Source organism: Chlamydotis macqueenii, chromosome 8, assembly GCF_036417535.1.
Source record: "Chlamydotis macqueenii isolate bChlMac1 chromosome 8, bChlMac1.mat, whole genome shotgun sequence".
Taxonomy (NCBI): domain Eukaryota; kingdom Metazoa; phylum Chordata; class Aves; order Otidiformes; family Otididae; genus Chlamydotis; species Chlamydotis macqueenii.
Genome location: NC_141563.1, coordinates 19,868,662 through 19,895,936, shown reverse-complemented (window position 1 = coordinate 19,895,936; position 27,275 = coordinate 19,868,662). Strand labels below are relative to the sequence as shown.

The following is a 27,275-nucleotide window of genomic DNA, read 5'->3' as shown; positions in this document are numbered from 1 at the left end:
TGTGGCAAATTTAATGTATGCATACAAAATTGTCATTCAATGTTTGATAACTTCCAATGCAAATATTTCAAAATTTCATTAACTTAAAAAGTTTAATTAACATTTTACTACTTTTTTATTGCAAATAGAATAAAAAATATTTTTTAAACAACAATGCTAACATTCTATCTATAATGGTTCAGACAGTGCTTTAAGAATATTTTTATAATTTACCTTGTTGGTTGAAAACTTATTTTTAAAATAACCTTTTAAAATTTGTTTAGAATCATGAAATTTCTGCAATTCTACAGAGGCAACAACACCGAGTTCGATATTCAGAATCTGTGGAAATTGGATCTGTGATTTTTTCTGTTTCTGGTACAGTACTTTGAAGTTTATGTTCTTAAACTCATAAACTCGAATGAGGTACAAGATCAGGCTGTGTTGTAGGCTACACTGAACTGAATAAAAGCTGCCTTTTTGGAATGTCATGCAGTGGTGGAAGGAGCTGTGCTGTGATTGCACATAAATCAGAAGATGGAGCAGGGAACTTTGAGGATGAAACATTTTCATTGTTTTTTACTTTTTTTTGGATGTACTGTAGAAGATGACATTAGATTTGGTGGTCATCAGCTGAACTGTTTAGTAAATTATTTTTATAACTGAGCAAACACGTTGAGTGCCACTAATGTGTAAGACAGTCATTAAGATTTTTGAGTATTCATGGCTGTAAATACCAGAGTGAACCAAGGCCCTTGGCTTTCACCTTCCAACTTGAGTTTGCAGACTTGGTGGTAGCAGAGGATTTAGGGAAAGGATTATTTGAGCAGGTTTGATTATGAAATAATTGAAACTGCAAACATGAAATATCTTCCTTTTTAAAGCAGAAGATGCTTTAGGCAGGTAGACGAGATCCTTAAGCTGAAGCACACATTGGCCTAGTCTTTTGTATCCTCAATTGTTAAGCCTCCTAAACTTCAGCCTTCTTAACTTTCTCTTTCAGGATAACTCAGTTGATGGGGTTATAATTTCATTTTTCATGGTAGACAGTTTAGCTTACTTTTAAGATGTTGCAGGTGTGTTTATTTATCTCATTTAGATATGGGACTTGCTGAGCTCTTCCATCCGCCTTTTCATTTGCCCTAAATTTGTCACATTATTTGCTTGTTTGTGAAGCATGTGCTTTCAAAGGCATTCAGATGTCTCTACTTTGAGTGGATTGAAGTTGGGTTTTTTTGACGTTATGGTTGAAAATAACCTCTGAGTTATTTGTCGTTATATCTACCAATCATCACTGGCCAAATCTCATGATTGCATTTCACTGTCAACACGTGTAAATTCATTCATGTGTTTTGTTCCATCACCTTTTAAACTAATGTTTGAATAAGAATTCTGCTTCCTGGTTTCTGGTGAGAACTTAATAACGTGACTGCCATGACGTATGTATTTATATAAATTTCTTCAATAGGTGTTGCGTTTTTACTGGCAGACACTCAAGACTTGCTTATTACGGGGGAAGAACAGTTTTTCAAAAGAATTCAGAAATTCATAAACATTCACCGGAACAGTTTTTTGGTTTTGTCAGCTGCTCTTCATGGACCAGAAGAATGGAACGTCATGTTTAGGATTCAGAGAAGGTATGATTTCAACATCAAACCAAAATTTTTATTGCTAGGAAGAAATTAAATAGCAGTTCTAGATTCAGGAATATTATTTTAGGAATTATTTTCAGCAATATTAAAACATATGTTTATTAATGGCAAATGAAAAGAATACTAAAAGTGAATCAATCTGACATGTCATAGGTAACAAAGGGGACATTCCTCAAAACATAGCAAATAATATCCCTTTCAATCACTTCAGGGCTTTGTAAGAGAATTATTTTTTTCAAGTTTTCTCTTGAACTGGAAAATGAGGCAATCTTCTTATCCCTTTCAGCATCTTTTCGTGGTCATTTTCAAAACAGAACAGCCAACTTTCCTTCATGAAAAAAGGCTTTATTGTGAAGTTCAGTTTCCTTACTAGCTTTTAAAATCTGTTTACTTGGAACCATGTCTATTATAAAAGGCTAGAACAATTGAAATAATCAATGTTATTTTACACCATAAAAGTAGACATTAAAACTGATTTGTTTAAAACTTTATCTGGGATTTTTAATGAAGCTTGAAAACATGCATGTTTCAGTTCACACCTGCTGACAGCAGTTATCAGATCGTGCTCCATACTTGTAGTCAAAACTATTTTCTGGTACCTACAGTAGTCCTAACTGCAGTTGATTTTCACTCTTAACATCAAAGAAGTGACTATTCTAATGGAGTCTTTGATCTTTACCTCCTTGAAACTAGCACCAGGCTCATTAAATCCTGGGCACATTGCCAAATGCTGATGAGTAGCGGAGTGTATGGGATGAGATGTAGGAAACCTATTACCCATTTGTGAAAATTCCATAAATTTTCATGAGAGGTCTTAAAAGCTCTGCCACCATTCAGCAAGAATATGTTATTCAGCTGATGGCAATGCTAATTCTCAATCTACTTTGAGGTTTTTTGTGCACGTGTTGATCACTAACGAATGCGATGTGTTGAAACTATATTCCATTTTGCAAGTCAGTAGTTTAATTAAAAATAATAGTTTTGTCACTGCAGGCCATACAAAATTGATGTTCACAAGGCACAATTATGTTTTAGATGCATGTGCTTTGTTACTACCTCATAGCTTGGAGTTCTGCTAGTGTATGTACGTCACTGACTGAGCTTTTGCATTAGTGGGGTTGAAACTTGTGCCATATTCTCTTAAACTACAAGTCACCTGTTGGATTTGTTAAAAAATAAAGTCCCCTGCTATTTTCAGGTCTTTCTGTATTACTGTTTCTTTCTGCTTATCTATGGTGTTGCATTTGGGAAGGATTTTTTATTATTCTTTTATTTTATTATTAAGAACATTATATGATTGTTGTTCAGCACCACAAACACTTTATGTAGGGTTGCGTATATAATGGGAGAAGGGTCAGAAAAGCAATCAACCACAGTTTCTGCATCAGATTTTAGCAAAACTCAGTGAGCTGAGTACCTACTCTTAAGGAAGGACACTGCCTATAACATTTATTTTTGCTAATTAGAAGAATGGGTAGCCAAGTTCAAATCAAATATCTAACCAGCATAGGTCTCAATGTGAACAAGTCCAAGTCATCAAAACAGACTGAGGGGAGGAACAGGTGGTAGTCACAAGGGGAGGTCACAGGGGAGTATACAACTGAGCAGCTGGGCACTTTGTTTGGATTAAATTTTTGATTATTTAAAATTCCTCATTCTTTGTTGTTAAGTTCCTATCATGTTTTACCTCCGCAACAGAAAATGGCAGCAATGATAACTGTGTTGTCATTGTTACAAGACACTTGTGATATAAGCCTTAGGGAGAGGCTCTGTACTTGCCTAGGCTTTGATCTCTTTCTCTTCCATGACTGCTCTGAATGACAACTGATGCCAGTATTTTAAATCTTCAGATTCCATTCTCAAGAATGAATGCATATGAATAACCTTATTTATAGGGAGAGAATGAATTTTAGGATAAATTATTTGAATGAACAAGTCTTTACATGAAATTCTTAACATAATTATCCCATTATCTTAATCACATCTGACACAAAGATTGCTACATTTAAATAACACACTGCAGACATTTAGTTCAAATTGTGAAGTATTTTTAGCACAGTGTTTTTAGATACTTCCCTGTGTTCTTCCAAAGCCATAAAAAAAAAAAAAAAGGACAAACATTTCTTCAGTGGCACTCAGAACAGAGTCTTCAACGATATAGCAGAAGAGGGTTTACTGCTCTCTGAATGTACACATGCTTAAGAAATGTTGATTGATTAATTACCAAAGAGCCCTAGAAAAATAAATGAGCCCTTCCAAATCCCACCTTACACAAGTGGTACAGAAATGGGACAGATGGCTATATAAACAGCATGAACTCTCCAGTTGCCCTTAAAGAGAAAAAGCAATCTTGTGGTGAGGGCACAGTAATAAGTTGTTTAAATCATGTGGGAATGCTTTTTGAGTTTTATGGCATAACAAATTAAATGTGCATTCTAAAAGTAACCTTAACCTTAATTTGTTTTGATGTGCAGATTCCTGGGCAGTAATTTACGTATAATACCTGTTCATAATACTGCTGAAACTGTTAAGTTAATGCTAACTATAGCTAAGGTAAGTCTGGTTGCATATACTTAAAAATATTAGTTCCTCAGAACTTCAGCAGTATATTAGCCAGGAAAAGCCAAGAACTATAAAATACTTATTTTTCCTTAATGGAACCTTGGGGGTCTTGACCACAATCCATGTAATACATTGAGGTAAGACTTACTCTGATGCTTAACTAAGTGTTTAACCTATGTTAAAGGTAACTTTAAAAGCTCTTAATAGCATCTATTAAGACAAATTAGATACTTAGGAACTAATTCGGCTCTTATTTACCACTGTTAAGTTAGGATGCCTTCACTTCACTTACTAATGCAGAAACAGCCTAAGATGGAAACATGTAACAACCTAAAAGAAAAATGCCAATCTAAAAACTCTACTTGTGGATTTTTAATGATGCACATACTAATGTATTATTTCTACAGCTTAGTAACTGTAATTTATCTGTGTATCTGCAACATAGCCTGTATGCATCCACACATTATTTATTAAATCTGTTTACTGAACCTCTTTAAAGAACATTTTTCCATGAAAATTGTAACTTAGATACTAACTATAACAGTACTAGCAGCATCCTGTGTACCAAAAATAAAAATGACAGAGTGAATGAAATGTTAGGAATCAAATATTAATTTATATTTTATCCTTTCCTGAAGTAAGCATCTCAAAATAATAAGCATTAATCATAGAATAGTTTGGGTTGGAAGGGACCTTCAAAGGCCTTCCAGTCCAACCCCCCTGCAAGGAGTAGGGACATCTCCAACCAGATCAGGTTGCTCAGAGCCCCATCCAACCTGGCCTTGGATGTTTCTAGGGATACTTATATTTTTAATTGAATCTACTGATGTCTGGCCCAGTCTCTTAATACAGTATTAACCCAAAAACTTTTAAGATTACTGCTGATCCTATAAAGTTGAATTTGCTTTTCTACTTGTTCAGAATGTTTACACTGGATTTCAACAGGAGAGCCCTGTAAAAAGTGATGATAGTTTATACAGCACAAATCTACTGGTTGCCATTACATTGTTACCACTTACCAATGTAGTGCAAACCCAGTTTAATGAGCTCATCTTTTGCCAGAGAATCCTTAACTGGTAGAGGGCCTAAAAAAGTGGATTTTTTTTTTTTTTCCCCTCAAGTTAACAGACATGGCCAACGGAGCAATACCATCCAACTAATCCTGAGCTACCATGCCCAACTCCTGTTGAAATACTATCCAGATAATCAGATGCAATGCTGACAGGACTGGTTATTTTAGGACTGGTCTTACACCTAAAGGGATACATCCAATCACCCCTGTGTACATCATTCCTGATTATCTGCCTCAGAAAACATGATTCAGATTTCACTGCTGAATAATTTTACATTTGTACTATTTGAAAAATAAGATGTTGAATATTCTATTACCTAAGAGCTACTGTGTTCCACTCATGAGATTTTTCTTTCCTCTAAGATAACTTCCAAGCCACAAGCAGATGATATTCGTTACAAAATGGCAATGACAAAAGCTCAAATAATAGAAAACAGTCCAGTTTGGAAGATGCTTCAGGAGTACTAGTTGCATTGTAATTAATTTAGTATTTGGGGTTTTTATTCATAAATATAGTAGCTACATTTTAAACAAAATATAGTATGTTCTTAAAAATATAGTTGCATTTTGAAAGACTGTATATACAACTTAACACATTTGGAATGAAAGTTTATATTAAATAACTATACAGTGAAAAATAGCATACATTATGCCAAATGTGCATTCTAAGGAAAAAAAAAAAATCTTTAACTGCACTAGAGAAAAGCTGCCCTTATTTTCAACTTGATTCTGAACTTACAAGCTCATTTGTTCATAATAATTTCAAAAAATATTTAATGTATCTTAAGGAAAACTTTATCATTAAAGATAAGGATGATGAAAACTATTCTAAAATACAGGTTTCTCATGGATAAACAGGTATAAACCTTATACAGTGTGTTTGTGTTTTTTCAACACAAATGTTACCTGTTGTGTTACTAAGTTTTAACATCATCTTTGGCTCAAAGTTGCTGTGTTTTTCTTTAAACTTGGTTTCATTTGCCATAATGTTTCTACTGTTATCTATCTGTAGCTTACAGTCCTGTTTGTAAATACAGAATCCTGTTTGTCAGCATTAAAAAGTGCTGACAAAAATACCTTGTGCTTAAACAGTGCTTTTTAATTAATGGTTCTCCAGTCACTTTATAAAAAGTTGTAATTCACAACACCAGTCAGCAACTATTATCTAACAAATTTTAAAAATGAACAGAAAAATAAATGCACAACCATACCTCCTTGCAACAGCATACGAACAAAAAAAAAAACCCACACCTTGGTTTTAGTTCCTAAATTTAAGAAAAAGCATCAAATTCTGAAAAGGACTACTTTAGTAAATAGTCCATCTCTGAATTGCATACAACAATAGCAAAAGAAAATAAAAAAAAAAACTGTAACAGGACTTATGAAGAGCAGCATTTGCAATTCTTCTAGAGGTCACTCTAAATTGCTCTTCTTTAAAGGCTGGCAACCTCCTTTTCAACTACAGTCTCATAGTCAAAATGATCTTCTAAGAAGTATGTTAATTCAAATACGTCAGCTGACCTAACTATTTTCATCCATTACAGCCTTTATTTTCACTTCAATGAGTTCTTCTACTCGAGCTAGAACACTTTCTATTAAATCAAATGTGAAGAGAGCCGAGTGCAAAACCTGAAATGACAAAATAGATTAATGTTATTTTTATTAGAAGAATTTTTTATTTTTTACCTACTGTACATGTATGTTTGTCTCCAGATTGAAAATAAATTTTCAGTACTTCTGAATAACTCTGAAGGAAATGCAAACTCACCTGAAGCTGCATTTCAGTAGTCATGGCAGGCATCTTTTCCCCACTAACGGTTACAGAACAAACTGTGTTAGAACTGTGTGCCTCTGTAGAAGAAAATAACCAACCAGAAATTAGGCTGCTGTTTCACATAACTTTTGGAATGAAAAGCATACTTAATCTATTAGCATGTCTAGACATTAATTTTTAAAAAACACAAACCTAGATATTGACCAAGCACAGGACAGAAGTTGCTGAACCTTAACATGAGGATAGTATGAACTTGATGCTATCTTTACACTTTCTGTATCACCTGTGACTACATTACTAAACAGGCAATATCTGCAACTCAAAACAATTTTATATAGCTAAAATGCTCCTTAAAAGGGAAAAAAAAAAGAAAAATCTGGTCATTTTTTGATAAATTTTTAATATTTCCACATCCAGAAAGATCATAGGAGGTTCTTTAGTTTGACTTAATGAATCCAGACATAAAATACTTGTTTTATTAAGAAAAGGCTGCAGGCTTCTCTGTTGCAGGCAGATTACTTGCAACAGGGAAAACTACAAGGACAAGTCTGAAAACTAAGGGAAAAACCTGTTACATTCAAGGCCATGTATTTGAAATTCAACGTAATGCTTACAAAGATTATACCTTGGGGAAAAAGGCTAAACCCTTTACTTTTATGAGTCAGATGTTCTCTCCTGAACTCAAATCTCTTTATGCTCTGTCAAAGGTTAGAGAAATGTAAAGACAGTTAAAGAAAAACCTTCCTGATTAATTTTAAAGGATTCCCTTTAGAAAGATATCTTCAGGCTGCCTTCAGAAAAAATTCCCCTTCTCTGCCTCTTACTTAGATAGTTTACTACAACAGAAGAGGGTAAGACTAGGAGCAAAAAGCTGTACTGACATTTTTGGTAGCAGAAGCAAGTTCCTTGCGCTGTCTTAATTATACTGAAGACTACAAAGGAACAGAGGATCCGACATACACACAGATGGCCTCAAGGAGCTACAGCTCTTATGCCCTGTGGAATGTGTCTGCTTAAACCAGAGCAGAAACCTGATTCTGTGTGTCAGATTATAAAAATAATAATAAATTAAAAATCCAGATTGTAATCCTTCAGGCTTTAAGAAAGCACCCATTTGCTATGTAAATTATTTCGTCTTTTGTTAACCTCCCCACACCTACTACAAAACCCAAGGGCTGTATATTCAGAGTGACTTAGGTGCTCTTGTCTAACCATAAAAATCAAACATACAAATGCAGAACAAGCTCTGAAGGTCTTCATGTGACATTTCTACCAGTTTTTCATAAGGTTCAAAAATGTGACGAGATAAACAAATTCATTTTTCAGACCAATTACAAAAATTATTAACACCAAATACAGCAATTACTGAATTATTATTTGAAGTTTGGAATAATGTCAACAGTTAATTAAAAGATGTATAAACAAACACAACACCCACCAATTCTTTTTTTCCAAAGGATTTACAAAGTTTCTAATTAGGGACAAAGCTAGAGGGAGGGAAGAAAAACAACTAACCTCTTCTGTTTTCCTTCTTATTCTTTATTTCTGCTTCATAGTGTGCTTTTGACATATTGAGTCCTACATGCAGTGGTTTTAAAAAATTTTGCTTAATCTTGGCAAGTGTGGTCCAGACACCAGTCTGTTCAAATAGAAAAGAGACAGTTAAAAATTTATTTTAATGGAGTATTGCAATGCTAAGTTTTCGAACACAAGTTTTTGGACTAGTCTTTATAACATACACTTCTGTGCTGAGAGGAAAAAGAAAAAAAAAGAATTTAGGCTCATCCATTTAAGCATGAATAGCATCATGATAGATATTAAGCTCCTCTCCCTCTCTTTTACGTTTTCAACTTTGATTTGTTAAAACCCAGAGGATGAAGCAGTCCAAAAAGGGACTGGGGGCTGATAACTACAGCAATGGAAACACACATTTTCAACTTGTTCTTGTAAGCAAAGCTGCAAGGATGTTGGTATGCTGGAGAGTGAGTACTAGCCACTTTCTCAGGCTAGAATTTCTACAGTGAGTAAACAGCAGTTGTAGATTCCTCTAAGATAATTCAGCAGCAAAATAGCACAAATATTTAAATTTGTGTTCCCAAATTAATACTGTATTGCCATGCCAAATTAAAGCTCTAATAAATGTCATGCTGCCCAAATACATAAGGGTCTTGTCTATATTGCATTCAGTTTAGAAAGCATTATAGGAATGTTACTGGATATGCTACTACCCCATCCTTAGGCACAGTAGCCAAAGGGACTGTGAACTTCTCCCCAGTTTGGCATCCGTGAAAGGAGAAGTTTACAATAATTGCACTCAAGAAGCAAGAGATACAAGGAAAAGATGCTGAAAAGCAAGGCCGTTCAAGGTTACACAGCACGAGAGGAAAATGTCTCTGCCTTGGCACCTTATAAGCTTGTAGTTACAAAACTGCTGTAGAAGGAAACAAATACAAAGCAGTCCTTGTGTCTTTAGATATAGGAGCCATTTATTTTACTGCCATTTATTTTCTTCAGGCAGTATCCTCAAAGGGCAAAGTAAGGATGATAAAAATAAGAATTCTCAATGTTAAATAGTATTGTTGATTACAGTGGAAAATTCACCAAATTTTAATGCTAAATGACACAAAAGTTAACTGGTCAAATTAGAAAATCAGTAATTATGGGTAAGAACTGGGCTAAAGATGAAAAAATAACTTCCCAGAAAAATACTGATTTTTAAACTTGATTAATGAAAGCGCTTGTTACACAGCAAAGAAAACATCTGAACTGACAGGAAAGGAGGCATTGTCTTTCTGCCCCACTTACCCTATATGACGGGAGACAGGGAGGAAGTTAAGAACTGACAGGACTTAAATTTAAGGGAAATCTTCAGAAGAGGTGATGCTATTTTCTCCTCCAACATTCTTTAGGGACATTCTTCATGCCATTCTTCAATACTATTAGCTTCTAGCACAAAAAAGTATTTTGCCTAAGTATTAATAAAATTGATCTCTTGAACTGCAAAGGTTTGTATTTATTATTATTATTATTAAGAAGTCCACTTGGCGGCTTGAGGGATACCTCCAAATAAATAAGCAAGAGTAACAAGTATTTTTTCTCATGGGAGTACTTGATAGAGATGTTATTTTATGGTGAAATACTCTAGAATTATGGACACAGACCACAGTTCATCAGGCAGAGTAAAAGGATTAGCTTGTTTACAGTAACAGTTAAGTATGAATGCAATCAAATTTCATAAGAATAAACTCATCTACCTATCACATCATCTATCTCCTAACGTAGTTAATAAAAACATCACTTCTGGATTACTGACTGTTGCAAATTAAAATGCAGAAAGCATGGTTTTGAATCAAGGATAATAGTGTTCACATGAATCCATCTCTCAGCCCTTAGCCAATCAATTATTTTCAAATCAATTAGTACTTACCTGATTATCAGTTTCACAATCCTTAATTACCAAGTATCTCAGTAGATTTAGTGACGCCATAATCCTGTGAATTAAAAATACAATGTTATTTAGAACACAGATTTATATTACAGGGATAATAATTCAAATAGTCCATTAGCCAGACATCCTAAAAATATCCATTTCTACAAAATGCAACCACTCATCTGTTGAGCAATATAGCTTAGTGTAGAGCACCAATGTGCAGTAATGTCCATGTTACAAGAGCTGATACTTTGCAAGTAAGACTAAAACTGTCAGCAGACTGAAGAAGGCTGGTGATTGTGAGGGAAAGAGTTCTCTGAAGAGACAGAACATTTGTAATATGCATCGCTGGTGAGCCAAAGTGGATATGAAACTAGTGTGGCAGTTTTGTTTGTTATAGTATTGAATTTTTACTTTTGAGTGCTTTTTAAATATATGCTTTTAGCTTTTGTTTTGCCATACTTTTTAGAAGAAACTATTTATTGCTTTTTCCAGATAAGCAGCACAATTACAGACCACACATCTGGGTTTTTAAGTAGTTATGTGTCCATCTGGACACCATCACCGTACTGACTTAAAAACCCAACCTTTACTCATCACATAGGAAGAGACTTGACCTATACAGGAGATTTTTCAGAGAAATTTCCAGTTATTTTTCTATTACTTAATGCAAGCATTTGCTGTTCCCATTTATGAGATACTGGATTCCTGGCAGCAATCTGCAATGGCCTCAAAGAGGCTGTGTGCTCTAAGTTGTATCTGATAATCGTTATTCTCCTGTGTCACATAAGACAACATATCACATTTCTTTTGTTCCTCCAATTGTTTTTGCAGAAAGCTGACAAACCATACAGTCCTGAAGAAATTCAGCTTTTCCAATTAGTTCTGTAATTTGACATCTGAGGCTTTAGATCCTCAGGGAATGGAGGAGGAAGACCTTTCTTATTGTTAAAATTAATGTAATAGCATTGTGACATTCTTCTATTCGGAGTCAGTGAAACGGATGGTTGAAGGAAGTGATCGTTACCATTCCTAGTTCCAAAAATTTAAAATACTTTGATGGTGTCACCTCATTAATTATATGACGGCATACCTCCCATTGTAATAAGGTAGTCTGAAGTCTTTTCAAATGATTAAAAAAGAAGAAAAGTCTCTAACTGTGATTACAACTCACCTATCTGAGTTTTGCAGAAGATCTGTCTCAGCACCCTCTGGAAGCAAAAGCACTAAGTCTAGAAGGGAGATCAGATGATGTCCTGTAAACCAAATGTTGTCATGTGCCTTCTGAAAAAATGATACAAAAAGTTTAGCTGTGTGCAAAATGTGCACTCAGATAAATAAATAATTTAATAACAATTTTGGGAAAACAGATAAGAAAAAAAAAATCAAAACACTGAAAGAAATATTTTCTAATTACTACATGTGGTTGAAGTATACAAGGTATCCTTTCATAATCCTCCCTCCTTTGTTTCTCCATGCCAAGCTGTTCTTTTCAGTGTCATCAGAATAGATTCTCCACCTCTTCACCATACCACCATAAATACAGTTAATATCTGTCTACATAAACTGAGTAAATTGTACTAGGCCCTCTCTTTCTTTATATTGAGGTATAGAACAATTGGCCATCTTTACCAGATACATAACAGTAGCATCACAATTTTTTTTTAAAGATTATTAGGTGTTTTAAGTTTTCTTTGCATATTTTTAAATCCACAACTCTTAGCAATGCTTGCACGTAAAGTACACCTTCATCTCTACAGGTCTTTAATGGAGGAAGGACATTCAGTTACTTTCTCTTGAAAGAGGGAGGGGAGAGAAGACAGAAGGGAGAATCATTTAAGCGTAAGATGGAGAGTACTAGGTTTTGAGGTGGCAGAACATAATTATTCTGCCCTCTGCATCATAGACAGACCACTTATAAGTTCCACAAAAATTCCCTAAATTACAAAAAATTGTGAAGTGAGGAGGGGCAAAACAACAAAAAACCGCCTGCCTTCCTGCACTGGTGCTAACTTAAGGGTGTGCCCATCATACTCAAGAGGAGCAAGTGAGCACACTTCTCTGCAAGTTTTGTGGCCTCTTCAAAAGGCCATTTCATGTCAGTACAATGAAGCCAAGAGCATGGAGTTCTTGCAAGGATCTCATGTTGGCAAAGTCCTTATCTCAAGTAAAGGTGGGGAAGGAGATATCATACACAGGGCAAAAGCTAGACAAGAGAGGAAACCAGGAAAAAGCCAGAAATGGATTGGAAGGAAAACTGAGATTAGAAAAGGAGACAAGAAGGGTAACTGTCTGTTAAGTCAGATCAGATGAGAGACCTGGAAAGTTTAAGATTCGCTGGATGCAAAAACTAAGATGAAATAAATGGATAGCAATAGGAAATTGTTATTGTTACGTCTATAGCAGAATTCTTTGCAACAAACTAGAATATTCAAATTCATGCAATGAAGTTTTAAAATTATATGTCTTTTTGACAGCCAGGGAACTCTACACAGAAGAAATGTATTAAGAAACTTCTGAAGCTGTATAGTCAAAAAATTAATTAGTAAGGAAATTTCAGAATATGCTTTTACCCATTCAATTTTAGTGCAAGCCCCTTTTGGAACAGTTTTCATGTTATCTTCTTCACCCCTGCTGATTCAATATACAGGACAGACTATGATCTAAAAAAATAGTAGTTTGCTGTTTTCTAACATAATTATGCTAGCATAAAGTATGTGTAAATTTACTATATTGTCCTATTTGATAAAAGGCAGTATCCTTCAGAATCAAATTTGGTTTGGAAAAGGCTTTAAGCAGTTAAAAAAAAGAGAGAGGAAAAAAGTTAATCATTTATTTTTAATTAATTTTTTCCAACTTCCTGGTATAAATGATTATAAAATATGAGATTTAAATAGCTTTGATCTAGCTCAATCCTTTCTAATGAATTCAATGTTTGTGAAGCACTCATAATATAATTCTGACTGTCATAATAAAAAACAAGAAAAAATTCATAATTCTGTCTGGACTGTAGCATTTGAATTATATTCAAGAAATTAGGAACTGTGAGGATAAAGCAAAATACTTAGTAGGTTCTCTTTAAGAAAGAAGCATGTATTTTCAAGCACAGAAAAGGTAATAATAACTTCTCAGAAAAATACATTAAGATTGCGTAATTAAAAATACAATTGTAAAATTATAACATAAAAATACATATGCCAGAAAAAAGGCCAAATTAATATTTTTAATTACATAATTTCCCGATCTTATGTTTCTTTTCAAAGTGGATTTTTTTCATGTGTCACTCAAAGCTTAAGCTGTACACATTTTCTCAACATAATACTGATAGAATTTTGAGATGGCAACTTTTTCTTTAGTGGTAATAGCCTCACCGTTAACGATAAGTGAATCTGATCTTTTATATTTTTAATGATGTATCCTTCCACACCAGCATGGTTGCTTGTCTTCAGTAAACACCTTCAAACAAACAAACAAAAGTATCATCTCTTCAAAGCTGCCTATATAGTTACCTCAAAAAACTGAGTGAATAAGACCATTAATGTAATCTAAGTGGGAATTTTACCACAGAAAAATACAATGACTATGTAACCTTTAAACACTAGCTTATGTAAGACAGCTGATTTCAGTGAGGCAATTCAAATTCATTATTTATCCAAAAATTAACATAGTAAAAGTAATGTGGTTTACCAGATAGAACCTGTCAGAAATCATTGTATCTATGCAATTAAGCTGCAATAAGGCTGATTTTACACAAGCTACAGTAATTTCAATGCATACCTGAATAATGTATATTTTCCCTCTGTATCAAACTTGTCTATGAACAACTGCAAAATATTTAAACTCTTCTTTCTCTAAAGAAAAAGAAGACGTTATCAGATTAATACTAATTAAATAAATTCAGCACTTAACTGATTCTATAGGTCACATTACATACCAGATGCTCTATGGGACAAAGGGTCATAACTTTCACCAAATCCTGCAATTGGACAAAGAAAACATAATTTCTAATTACATACAGATAATTACATTACATAACAGTGACTGAAATTTAATTAAGACATTAAAAAAATAACAAACCAACCAAAACTAAAAAGCCATGCCTATGAGAAGATTTTCATCTGAGAAATTCACATTAACTTCAGTAGTTGAAATCCCAGGGCTGATACACAAGACTACTATTCTCCTACTCTTGGGTCCAAATAAGAATGTGGTCTAGCAGCATTTTTGCAAGGAAGATGGAAAAATGAGGAAGCACCATCTTGCAGCTAAGATCAGTGCCCACCTGCCCCAGTGGCCTGTACATACACTACGTACATTTTAATTGTCTCTGAAACTTCATGCTGTAGCAGGCAGAAAAGACAATTAATTCTGTATAGCAAGACACTAAAGGTTTCAATTTAATGACACAAGTGTGTAAAGGTTCAGCAGTATGTCCCCTCTCAAACACCTAGAAGACAGCTCGGTATTATTTATAATCACATATTAAAGACTTCTGTACATTGTTTCTTATTACCTGAGGGACATTAATAAAATCTCTGCATTCTAGATATTGATGGAGAAGGCTATTATCTTCCATTCTCAATAAACAGCTCTCAAATAGGTCCTGCAGGTGAGGGGAAAAAAAAAAGCAGCCAACATTTTGCACATATTAAAGACATTAATCTACACGTTTAACATTTCATGGCTAGAACTGCCTTCACTCTAAATGTTCATTCGCATGTCCAAAGTTCCTAGGAGCTACAAATGTAAGTGATAATGGTACTTTAAACATTTATGCATGTGTGTAAAGTTCAATAAATGTAAGTGTTTTTAAAACTGAAGAATACCTAATTAACCCTCTAAATATTTTTGAAACTATCATTTGTACCTTTCTAGGTACAAAACTAACTAAACTAACTAACTAAACTAACTAACTAAAGTTTTACTATCACTTAAATTGGAAAAAAATAAACACTGTAACATTGAAAATTTGAGTAAAATAAAACTTACAAGTCCTTTAGATAACACAGATTCTTCTGTTCTAGGAAAAAAAAAAAGAAACATCAAATTTAAATTCTTAATTTGAAAGACATTGTTGGTATTTCAGAAGAAATACTAGATCAGAGATCAAAAAGAACTTGTACCTCAAAAATTTTCATTCTATTTTCTAAATATAGTAACTTCATTATTTCTCTCAAAAATTTTTAGAATAAATTGGCTGATGAAAAGCTGAAAATTAGACTCCTCTCTTCAGGGTCCAAAATGACATTTTTTCCCTCGATATTTATAAATGCTCAAAAGCAGCATCTCATATCTCAAGGTATCAAGACACCGATTAACAAAGAAAATTAACTTTTTCCCACATGATTCCATTTGCATAGTTCTGCAAGCCTAAGAAGAACACAGCAGATCCTAAACTGATGGGACCAGGAAGTTTTGTTTAAGTTTTACCAGGAAATGGTAAGCAGTCATAATGGGAAACTTCCCTTCTACAGCATTGCTAGAAACTATTTGGTCAACACTACTGCTTATGTAATGAAATAATCACAATATATAGAAAAGTCTGGCTTCCTTTAGAAAGCCTGACCTTTAATCAGATTGCATATCATATCAGAATACATTCAAATAAATAGTATCACAACGGTCTTCTCTAGTAGTAATCCAATTGTTACAGAAGTAATATACACTCTAATTATTCTGCATGTGTTTAAAAGACCTTAATTTTGCATTTTCAGAATAAAGTTCCTAAAAATTATATCACAATACAAGCTGAAAACAATAAATACATGTTTTAGACAACTTTTTAATACTTCTTAGTAAAAGAAGCCATCTTATTGTAAAACTTGCCATTTTAACCCTCAGGTTTAAAAAACTCCTTTGAACGTATCTGGTATATTTGAAATTTGAGTCTATGAATTACAATAAAAGATCACACCCACTATCTAGAACTCTAAATATAATAAATCCTACCTTTTCAGTAGCACTTCAATATGTGTCATATTGCATTGCAGAAGGTATGATGGACTAAAAGTGAAAAGTTAGGTTTACATTAAACTGCATAAGCCATATACATTTGCACATAGTTAATATATTTAAGAGGATTAGTTTTTTTAAAAAAAATCATTAGACTTTATAAAAATAATAATTTTGAAATAGACAAAAAGAATTTTAAGTCAAATTTCTGTTAGCAACTCTTACCTGGAAACTGTTTACAAATATGCAATTGAAAATGTAATACATGTTAATTTTCAGCATGTGACTAATCCTACCAGTTTCTTTAAAAGGACAGCTCATCTAAAACTAAACCATAATAGAGTAATCTACAGGACTGGAGTATATTCTTATGTATATAATATAAGCTACATAAAATATAAATACATAAAGGTTGACATACACAGTTTTCATTCATAGCAATTCACAAATGAAAAGTTTTCTTCTGCCCAGAAAGAATCCAAAGAATCTCCAAAGTACAGACTTCCAATAAGTGAGGAAGAATAGTTCTTACCTAAATACCATTGGAAAGCAATGAATACCAAAATGCTGAACAATCATCAAATATGAGAGACATGCCAAAGAATCTGCAGAATTCTTTCGCTCTATGTCCGCAAATTCCTGATTCTCCCAGTGTGGACTTTTGCCTTTACGATGTGAAAACACTAATGGTATCAATTCTCTTATATCCCACAAAATGTCCTAAAAAAGAATGATAGATTGCATATAGTTGCCTTTAAAAGACCTGTATACCAATTAAGTTTCAAAGCTTTAACTGTATTTACAGTAAATTATCTTACACAGCATATGTATAAATTAATATAAATATTTTTGAGTATTTATGATATATACACAAAACAGACCCTGCAGGAAAAATAACTACTGTTAGAAGAATGTTACTAAGATAGCAAAGGCAAGCACTCAAAATCACATTATGCCACAGGACTCCTGTGTTTTTCAGATCACAGAATACTCAGTATTTTGTTTTCTGCTCAATAATCAATATGCAACACAATGTTTATCTACTAAAGGCAAGCCCTGCTTTAAAGTTAGAATCACTCTGTATAGCCTTTATTTCCAGTGATGCACAACACAATGATACCCGAGTACTTCATGAACACTAGTCTGGTTTTCAACCACCCCACACACATTCATGTGGACTACGAAGTAGTGTAACTCCTATTGTACATATTACAAAGAAACAGTGAGATCAAGGTTAACTCACTATTCCAGGGTTTTCCAAACTGAACATCCAGGATTTTTAAAATTGGGATTACACAAAATGTTGGTCAAGTCATGCTTTGACTGTATGACTGTAGGTACAGCTCTCATTACCCAATTCCACAAACAGCAGAAGTTAATTTCTTGAGAAAATTAAGAAAAGGTAATTCACAATTAGCATAGAAAACATAGTTTCAGACTGTGCCCAACAGGAGAGGCAGGATAAAGAGTAAATTTTTCAGAGCACCCTTCAACTATCTTAACCATCTTCTGGTAATCCCTGCCTCCTTCACTGCAAACCATGAAAGTTCTGCAATAAAAAGTTCCGAGACAAGATTCTCTTTCATTGCACAACCCTGACTGATCCACACAGCAGTTCCATCCTGTGCTGACTGAGACATGCTGTGGAAAAAAAAAAAAAAAGGATGCGATCATGACAGAAAACCTAATTACAGCTGGAAAACAAAAAAAAAGTTTTGCTAACTTCTTAGTATGCTTCACTTTACAACCTTAACATTTGGATATATTTTGTGTGCAAAAACGCTTAGATTTTTAAACACAAATTGGGCGAGAAACAGAGTTATATCACATGGCAACTTCCAGACTTCCTCTGTGTGCATGCATATTTGCATACACTCACATACAGTATATTTATGTGTGCTTTCCTCATCCCAGCTGGCTCCAAGTCTTCCTTTTGAAACTTATCAAGTCTCAGTGTGCCACTCCCTCCCCCAAAGTGACACCCTGACCCAGTCTCCCTGCTCTTCTAGGACTAATAACTCCATGATATCATATAAAAAGCTGTCTGTCTGCTGACTCTCTACTTCATCATTCACAGCCATTTCAGCCATCTTCCTTTGATAGCTGGATTTCCTCAGCCTCTCGCTCAGCTTTACCCTGACTCTGTAACTTTCATTTCCTCCTTACATAGCTCCAGGCATTCTTTCACTTTTTTCTTTCTGTGATTTTTCCTCCTCTAACCAGAGATAACAAGGTAGAACAAAGTCCAAAGCCCAAACTTTACCCTTTCATACAGTTGACATTAACGTGAGAAACAAGTGTATCCATAGTTATTAAAACAACTTACAGAAAAAAACTGTAATGGGCAATTATGAAAACTGGAATTGTATTTTTGTTACCAGTAAATATTAATAACCAGCTAATAGTCATTTAATGGTCAGTTCTCCTATACTTCTAAAAAGGTCAGCTTGTTTTGTAAGAGTTGAAGGCATTAGCTGAGTCTTGATACAAATGAGCAGTTACTGTCTATTCCATGTTACCCAACTAGTGACCCATTGGCTATCCTGAGGGAAGACTCCATTCAGTACTCAGAATATTTTCCACTCTTGTATTTCATTAAAAGATTTACTAACGTGCTTCTGAATAAACTGTTATAAAATAATCCAGCACCTGGCTGTCAAGAAGGTTCCTTCATTTTATCAGCCAAACACAAATCATTATATAACCAAGCATGTGAAATTAGAGACAGATATTTACAAATATTTTAAATTTGGTGTACTGGGTCTGGCCGGCACAGAGCTGATTTTCTTCAGGGCAGCCCGTACAGTGGTGTGTTAGATCTGTGACCAAACCAGTGTTGATAACATGCCAGTGTTGCACAGTGTCAAGGCCTTTCATTTCTTACTCTGCCCCTCAGTGAGCAGGCAGAGGGCGAGTGAGAAGCTGACCTAAACTGATCAAAGAGATATTTCGTACCGTATAACATCACACTCAGCAACACACTGCCAGGGGACAGGCAGTATTTTTCAGATTATCTGTTGTTCAGACACTGGCTGCGCATTAGTCTGCTGGTAGGAAGTGCGGACTGACTGCCATTGCATCACTTGTTTGGTTTTTTTTTCCCTTCATTTATTAAATTGTCTTTTTCTCAACCCATGAGTTTTTCTTGGTTTTGCCCTTCAGATTCTCTTCCTCATTCCACTGGGGAGGCTTAAGTGAGTGGCTGGGTGGGGGCTTAGCTGCCAGCTGGGGTCAAGCCACTACATTTGGACATGTGCAAGAGAGGAAATACACTTTACCACATTCAAAACATGAACAAAGCGCAGCTCTACTTGCTGTAACCTTATTAATCACACCTAGTCCTATTTCTCAAACAGAGACGTACTGTGTGTTCCAACATATGCATGGACTGTACCTAACTATCTCCTTATAAGGCTTGGTTTTGCTGCAAATTTAAATACAATTATCTACACCCACAATAATCTCACTCTAATAAAACACAGCTGCTATGTAAAACATTCAACACCAGAGTAACTGCACTGGTAGCATGGAGTGGACGTGTTCTCACTGAATTTCCAGCTGCAGCATCAGCAGCAGTCAAGCATGAATTTATAGTCTTTAACAGTCAAATAGCACTGCACATTAGAGATTTCTCTCTGTGCAACACTTGGATTAAAAATAACATGTAGATTTTGCCTTGATGTAATACTGCAGTAGAGACAATCCTTTAGATATTCTAATAAACTCATACATCACCAAGAAAAGGAAGCAGTTACGCAAGTAGCAGCTGCTGATTCAGACAGCAGTCCAAACAGGTTTATAAGGAGCAAAAGTATGTCTGCAAGATTGGTAATTTCCAGAGATGGGACCTGGAGCTGTTCTAAACCTTTATCTACCTGCATTACCTTACAAGGTCCAGTAAGTCATCCCACTATCCAATAAAGGAAGCAAAATGACCTCTAAAACAAATTATAGGTAATGCTGAACTAGATCACTACTTTTGCAAACACTGTAATTAATTTTAACTGCACTTACTATAATTTCAGTTGCAAAATGCCGAAAGGGATGTTCTTCAATGCCTTCAAGTTGCTCAAGCTGAGCTGTCAATAATGGGTATTTCAGGCTTTTCATACAGCTGAAATAAAAAAGGGTGAAACTAAATCACCAATAAGGTCACAAATATAAACTATAACAGTGTCATTGATGACCAAGAATAAAGTCTATACTCATTAGCTGCTGCTATTCCTGATATTCCAAGGAAAATAAAAAAAAACCAACATCTCCTGTAGAAGCATTCCTTGACTTCACCTCCACAATATGATTATCCTCACTGTTGTAAATTTGAGGAAGAGCAGAATACCAAAACAGCTTCATAGCACAGAGACTAATATTTCTTTACCATTTCCCTGTATTTAAAAAAAATAAAAATATATATATATATATTTTTTACATTTCTTCTCTCACTTCATAAATACGTAAGGTACATTTAGAGTTTCTCTTTTTCAAAATACTACACTAGTTAATACAAATTGGCAGCATTATAAAACACTAATAAGATGATTTATTTACTGCCTATGTAATAAGTGCCTACTGTTCATTTTGTTAAGTTATAGGAATATATTACACTGACATAAAACGCTCACAATTTTAATAATTCTTCTTTCAGCTCCATGTCATTGCATTCTGATGTCTTTTCCATGTTTTTAACAACTTCATTCACAAAAGGTTTAGCAAAGTTCACCACTGCATTACAACACTGACAAAGACCAAGTTTATCTTCTTGCATTTGTTGTTTTGTATAAGGTACAGGTAAGGGAGTAAGCTGATTCATAATCATGGCCAAAGATAAGCCCACCGAATAGGCTTTCTTGTTCTGAAGTTTCAAAAGCACTGGGGGAAAGAAAAAAAAAAAAAAAAAAAAAGGAAAAAAAAGAGAGAGAATATTTTGAGACATTAAATTATTACTTAGTAGAGGACAACGTGAAGAAAAACAATGTGACTATATAAGAAAGCCTTTAGTTTCAGAGAAGGAGAGGGACTGATACCTGAAATCATACGAGCAAATCCAGCAAGACTAAACACCATCAGCTAGTTTAATACGCTGTAGTTAAAATGACCATATATTTGAGAATGACAAATATTAAAGCAGTCATGCATTTCAACATATTCTTCCTTTCTCTGTAGCACAGTGACAAGGACTGGAAAAAAAAAAAATCTTTCTAGAACTAGTCTAACTGAAATAATATTAATTTATCTGACCTGGAAAACTGATTTATCACTTGACTCCTTCTGTGTTTGGCAAAACCAAAGACAATGGCCCAGCCTTTCTGCTAAGATCATACTTCTCCTGAAGCAGCTCTGAACTGTTCTACGCTCTGCAGCAGAACCAACAGAGAGGCTCCCAGACTAAGGAAGCAGAACAAGTGGCTCCCCACTTAAATTGCACTCAGTGCATGCTAACTGCAGATTGGATATCCAAAACCCCACATACTTCTAATTACCAAAATGTTTCTCTTGTTAAGCTCTAACATAATTCAATAACACATCTCAGAGACTGGTACAATCAGAGTTAGACTTGATACACAACACTTGATCACTTGATTTCATCTCACGTATCAAAACACAAACTACTCATTATCTACTCAGTTGATGTCCAAACCCAACATTTTTATTTTTGTATGTAAGCCAGGAAGAATGCTTTCCCCTCACCAATCCAATATTTGAACCTGCTTCAATCTGAAATAAAAGTTATATACTAAGAAAATACAGAATTGTATATTTTAAAAGTTAAATAATGAAGAATTTCACAAATCCAAGTAATTACCTATTTCTGTAAAAACAGTATGAATGGTTTATACCTCTAAATATAACTGTCACAGGACCACAGTCTTGTAAATAATGAAAAACAGCTGAATGTTGCTTTTTCAACTGATGCCATTAATCCCATCTAAAATATTTTTCTAACAGGCCAATAAAAGCATAAAAATTATACCTTGTGTTATTTTGCAGAATATAATAGACTGTAAAGCCTGTCAGAAGAGACGTATTCTGAAATCATTCCAGCAAAGGCTAAGCTAAATTGATAAATAAATGAGAAAATAATTTAATCCATAAATCACACGAGAAAGTGAATTTTACCTGTCTGCAAAGGCTGAAGCAATAACATCACAGTTGGGCACACTTGCTCTCCAGAGGTCTGCTCAATCTGCTCAAGTAAACCCAAAAAAAGTTCCTTCGGATTGCATAGCTGCAAGAGAGGAACAATATATATTTTTAATCATCATGGTCATAAGCCAAAAAGTTAATCAGAAGCAAAATTCAATACAGAAATTCTTGAACATCAAGAAAGCAGCTCTGAATATCCAAGATAATCTTAAGAAAACAAATATGAAACAGTACTTCCCTAAAGTTAACATCTTCTGTAGAGTGTGTATGTGTGTACACTTCTATATCACCTGAAAACATACAATAATAAATAATGACACTAAACTTGATTTCTACAGTCTATAAAAACCTCACAGTACCTTAGCAAAGTAATCCTTAGGAGCAGAGAGAAAATAAAATCTTCAGTGTGAATTTAACTCAAGCTATAGAGTTTGCAAGTTGTTTTTTAAGTACATGAATGAAAGGGAACTAGTTTTCTACAGATTAAAACTTTTTTCCTCTACTGCTCCATCAGAATCATCAGGTACTCGTTGTCATACTGTATCTGTGGTAGACAAGATGCAGTATTCCCTTGGCTGCTCTGACTGCAGCAACTGGCTACCAAAAACTTTAGGAGTTCTATCGGCCTTTTTCTTCTGGGTAATACTGTATCTCTTTTTTCTGCCTAGTTACTAATTTCACAACATTTGTAAGAGTTTAATTATTTCTGAGAACACTAAGCCTGTGTCTATTTGAGATGAAACTGTCCCATGAGTTTAAAAGTTCCGGGAAATAGATAGAAGAACCCAAACGTATTCATGCCTTGTTTTCTTTGGAAATCAGAGGGAACATTAGGACTTCTCCCTTCCCTACTATTATTGTATTATAACTATATATTTCAAAAACATACCTGTGCCAACTGATCTAGTATCCTCAGGCAGTGTTCTCGCTTATCATCTTCCTGTTTATACATGAAAATACATCTAACAAGAGGAGATATGAGATTCCAACCCATATTCTTTATGATAATCTAAAAAATAAATTTTCAGAGAATAAACCAAAACTGGACATCTTCTAAACCCAGAAAGATTGTACGTATGAAGGCCAAAAAAGACAACAGATCAACGTCCTTGTTGTAAATAACACTATAATAATGTCATTGAAAATTTAACATCTAATACCATAAAGTTCTGTACTCAACATACATTCTATTATCTCCCTATACGTATAAATACAGCTGCATATTTTGTATAGTTTTCTTCAATACATTAATTCTAACATGTCAATAAGAATTGATATGACAACACATATTAAAAAAGACTGAGTAGAGTTTTGCTGAAAGAATGCTGAGACAAATTATGTTTAACCTGAGGGGATCAAGTTGTTACTCCAAACTCACAAAATTCAAAACCAGACTGTGCCCTGCATGTAACATTGCCAAAACATTTCATCCTTCACTTTCTTTCTGAACTTCCTTTACAATTTATTACAACCTGTCAGCTCCCCAAAGTGCCTGCTGACATTAGCATCTCTTACATTAGCATCAGTTGAGTTCACTCTTACAGTTTTGGCCAATATTATTATATCCATCTGTTGTGGGTTCACCCCAGACAGCAACTAAGCACCCACCAGTTGGCTGCTCACTCTCCTCCCCCAGTGGGATGGAGGAAGAGAATCTCTATTTTGCTCTTCTGATTAACTCATGGGACAAGATAAGGACAATTTAATAAGTGAAGGACAAAAGGGGAGGGGGGAATGACGCAAACCAACTCCCACCAGCAGATGGATGCCCAGCCAGTCTCCAAGCAACAGCTACTTTGGAATGGGTCCCCATCCCCATGTGTTTTTATTGCTGAGCATGATGTTAGATGGTATGGAATATCTCTTTCATCAGTTTAGGTCAGCTGTCCCAGCTGTGTACCCTCCCAACTTTCTTGCTTACTGAGGGGGCACAGTGAGAAACAGATAAGACCTTGACACTGTATGAGCACTGATCAGCAATAGCTGAAACACTGCTCTGTTAGCAACAGTGCCAGTCAGATCCAGCACATCATCTGAAATCTCATCCTGCAGAGGAGGGACACTGTCACTTTCTCTTAGTTAGGCTTTTGTCCTCTCTCGTCTCTTAACTTACTGAAAAACAGTTATTAATGGTTTTGTTATGGTTATCATGACTTGCTTTCTACAAGCTAACTGAAGTTACATAAGAATGTGCACTTAACAGAGAGAAACTTATTAACTATTCTTATTTACAGCCTTGCTCCACAGTGAAAGTAGCTTTTCCTTTTTAATAAGCAGTTTTATCTATTTAACGGTGTGTTAGTGCACAACTAATACACAGTGCAAACTTAAACTCACCTTATTTTTCTCATTTTGAATTACTTCTAATAACTGAGCTGCATACCCATCTTCTAAACATTTCTGACCTGCTACCTGAAACAGGTTAAAATCTTCTCCTTTGAAATCAGCTTCTTCCAGAATTTGCTACAAAGAAAACAGGCACGTTTAACTCCACACTTATAAAAGGCAAATAAAAAAAGAAAAATCCAAGCTTTCATTTCAAAATTAAATGTAGTGTCATTGCAACTTAGCTTCTTATATAACATATTTCATATATTAAAGAAGCTACCAAGAGCTACTACAGAAGACAAAGCAGTATTTCAATAGCACTATCTAAGTCTAGACCACAGCGTGTTTTTGGAAGATGTTATTGTCTACAACAACTTGCTAGGATTTTGTTACTTCTGACAGGTACTGTTAAGTATAAGAACACTTCTTTCTTCAAGAGGCAGAAGTTATCAAGCATCTTGGGATAAGTACCACAGAAAAGTCAATGAAACATGGAGGCTGACCTTCAGCAGCACAATGAGGAGTTCTGCTAACAATTGTCTTATGTTTTGGGGTCATTTTGGTTTTAATATATTAAGAGAAACACACATTGCTTACACTTGTTACTTTTATGCAAATAAAACTACTTACGCATCTTTGTATTATGGCTTGAAGTTCATCAACTGCCATTATAGTTTGACTTTGTTCTTCTGTCATTGAAAACTATTATAAATTAAAGAGTGTACTATTAAAACACTTGAAGTAAAAACAGACTGAAAAATAATCACATTATAAAAAAAATGCCAATAGAGGAATAAGAACAAGCTAAATAGACAGATATTATGAAGACCACATGACAAAAAAATACAGGAAAAATGCATTTTTAAGAATTGTACACTGTATTATTCTATTCCCCATACTTACAGGAGACAGTATTACAGACAAGGAACAACCTGCATTCTATGTACAAGGAAGTAATTTTTCAAGTAGTATCAGGGTCATCTTAAGAAGTTAGGAGGCCTCAGCTACTACTTGGGCACATACATTGAAAACTGCAGCTATTACAGAGCAAGTCTGGGCTCACTTTGTACCAAGCGCAGATGGCGATGATACACTGCATTTTCTGGGACTATTCTCACCAGAGGAACTCCTGAGCTCTGACTGGAACACTCTAAACCAATGCCTGGCATATGCACAGCTGATTGAACCACTATGCCAGTTTATATCAACAGTCCAATCAAGATTACATATGCAATATCATTTATTTCTTTCTAGTGTCTAGGTTAGTCTAGTTCAGTGGTCTTTTACATCCACTATAATTTAAAAATTTCTTGCCAAAAACAATTAAGTTAAGCATTTGAGTAGTGTTAAGTACATATAAAGTTTTACATAGTCAAGACCATAAATTACAGATAAAATCAAGCTTGGTTATCCATGTGATATATCATAGCAGCAGTCATAATCTTTACAGTTTGAAGTAATTTCATGTGCTCAAACCTGGTTATATGACCACTATGAGTTTCAATTACCTCTAAACTTGGATAATTAGCTAACTATTCATTAAAACACACAACTTTGATATTTCTACAGACATCTCAATGTAACGTCCTCCATTTTTCCTCTTATGTTTGACCTCTCCTACGTCACACAAGATAACTAAGCTACCTGGATGTTTACAAAAACCAGGCAACTCACAAAAGCTTAAAATGCATCTGTTGTGCGAATTTTATTATTCAAGGAATAAACTAGATACTTTCTATTCTTAATGACCTATTTTAACATTTTTATGTCACTGCAATCTAGCAGCATATCTAGCCTGTCATGCTGTCATCATCAAATACCTTATTACCACACGTTGTACTAGTTGAGCTCTTAATTTTACATGTTACTAATCCTCCCAAAACAATTCCAGCGTACTTTTGAACGCTCATATTCTTGCCTTTTCAGCCCTCAGTAACTTCACAATGTACTTACAGCCTTGAAACATGTCCTGAGCACCCACACTGCTGTTCCAGGGATTTACCAGCTAAACTCACAGCCGGTCTCAGACCTTAGTACTTAACCCAGTTTCTAATTAAATCTTTTCAGAGGTGGACAGCACCTGAATCATGTGAAACTACTATTAATACTCGCCAAACTCTCTCCTCTCTAATAAACACGTACCTCAGCCCCTTCCCTAGGCGGGGTACAACATGCAGGCCAGTACAAAGAGGCTGCCAGCATTAATCCTTTAACATACTGCTGAATTGAACAACCACAAGGCCACCCTCCCCCTCACCTCAGTGGGCCACCGGCTGAGCCACGCCCCGGGCTGCAGCCCCTCAGCCCCGCTCGGCCGTACCGTCCGCTCCCGTCGCACCGCAACACCGGTGTGCTGGTGCTGCCGCCGCCGCCGCCTCCCCC

The 27,275-nt window shown here is 34.9% G+C and overlaps 2 protein-coding genes across 3 annotated transcripts in view; one reads left to right on the top strand and one right to left on the bottom strand.

Moving 5' to 3' along the window:
• Nucleotides 1-5,748, top strand: part of C8H1orf146 (chromosome 8 C1orf146 homolog) — a 10,956-nt gene extending 5,208 nt beyond the window's left edge. Inside the window, 4 exon segments of the mRNA XM_086753467.1 lie at nucleotides 264-357; nucleotides 1,448-1,616; nucleotides 4,106-4,184; nucleotides 5,629-5,748. Coding sequence (XP_086609593.1) covers nucleotides 264-357; nucleotides 1,448-1,616; nucleotides 4,106-4,184; nucleotides 5,629-5,748 — 462 coding nt within the window.
• Nucleotides 5,335-27,275, bottom strand: GLMN (glomulin, FKBP associated protein). Of its 2 annotated transcripts, XM_086753466.1 has the most exons (19): nucleotides 27,151-27,275; nucleotides 25,524-25,595; nucleotides 24,903-25,028; nucleotides 23,455-23,574; nucleotides 22,539-22,647; nucleotides 21,044-21,290; nucleotides 20,436-20,535; nucleotides 16,954-17,141; nucleotides 16,419-16,472; nucleotides 15,459-15,489; nucleotides 14,983-15,072; nucleotides 14,404-14,445; nucleotides 14,247-14,320; nucleotides 13,841-13,925; nucleotides 11,644-11,753; nucleotides 10,467-10,530; nucleotides 8,555-8,678; nucleotides 7,034-7,116; nucleotides 5,335-6,894 (listed from the first exon to the last, which is right to left on the bottom strand). In XM_086753466.1, the coding sequence occupies exons 2-19, from the start codon at nucleotides 25,587-25,589 to the stop codon at nucleotides 6,787-6,789; spliced, it is 1,821 nt and encodes a 606-aa protein (XP_086609592.1). In that variant the 5' UTR covers nucleotides 25,590-25,595; nucleotides 27,151-27,275; the 3' UTR covers nucleotides 5,335-6,786. The 2 variants fall into 2 exon arrangements, with proteins under 2 accessions (XP_086609592.1, XP_086609591.1); XM_086753465.1 differs by lacking the exon at nucleotides 16,419-16,472.

Excerpts from the sequence above, each read along its gene's own strand:
- GLMN (XM_086753466.1), bottom strand. The coding sequence starts at position 25,589 with ATGACAGAAGAACAAAGTCAAACTATAATGGCAGTTGATGAACTTCAA. Across the intron at positions 20,536-21,043 it reads AAAGAAGAATTATTAAAATT|CTGTATGAAAAGCCTGAAAT; the intron begins GTGAGCGTTTTA and ends TTTTTATTTCAG. Across the intron at positions 13,926-14,246 it reads GGAAAATATACATTATTCAG|GTGTTTACTGAAGACAAGCA; the intron begins GTATGCATTGAA and ends GTTTGTTTGAAG.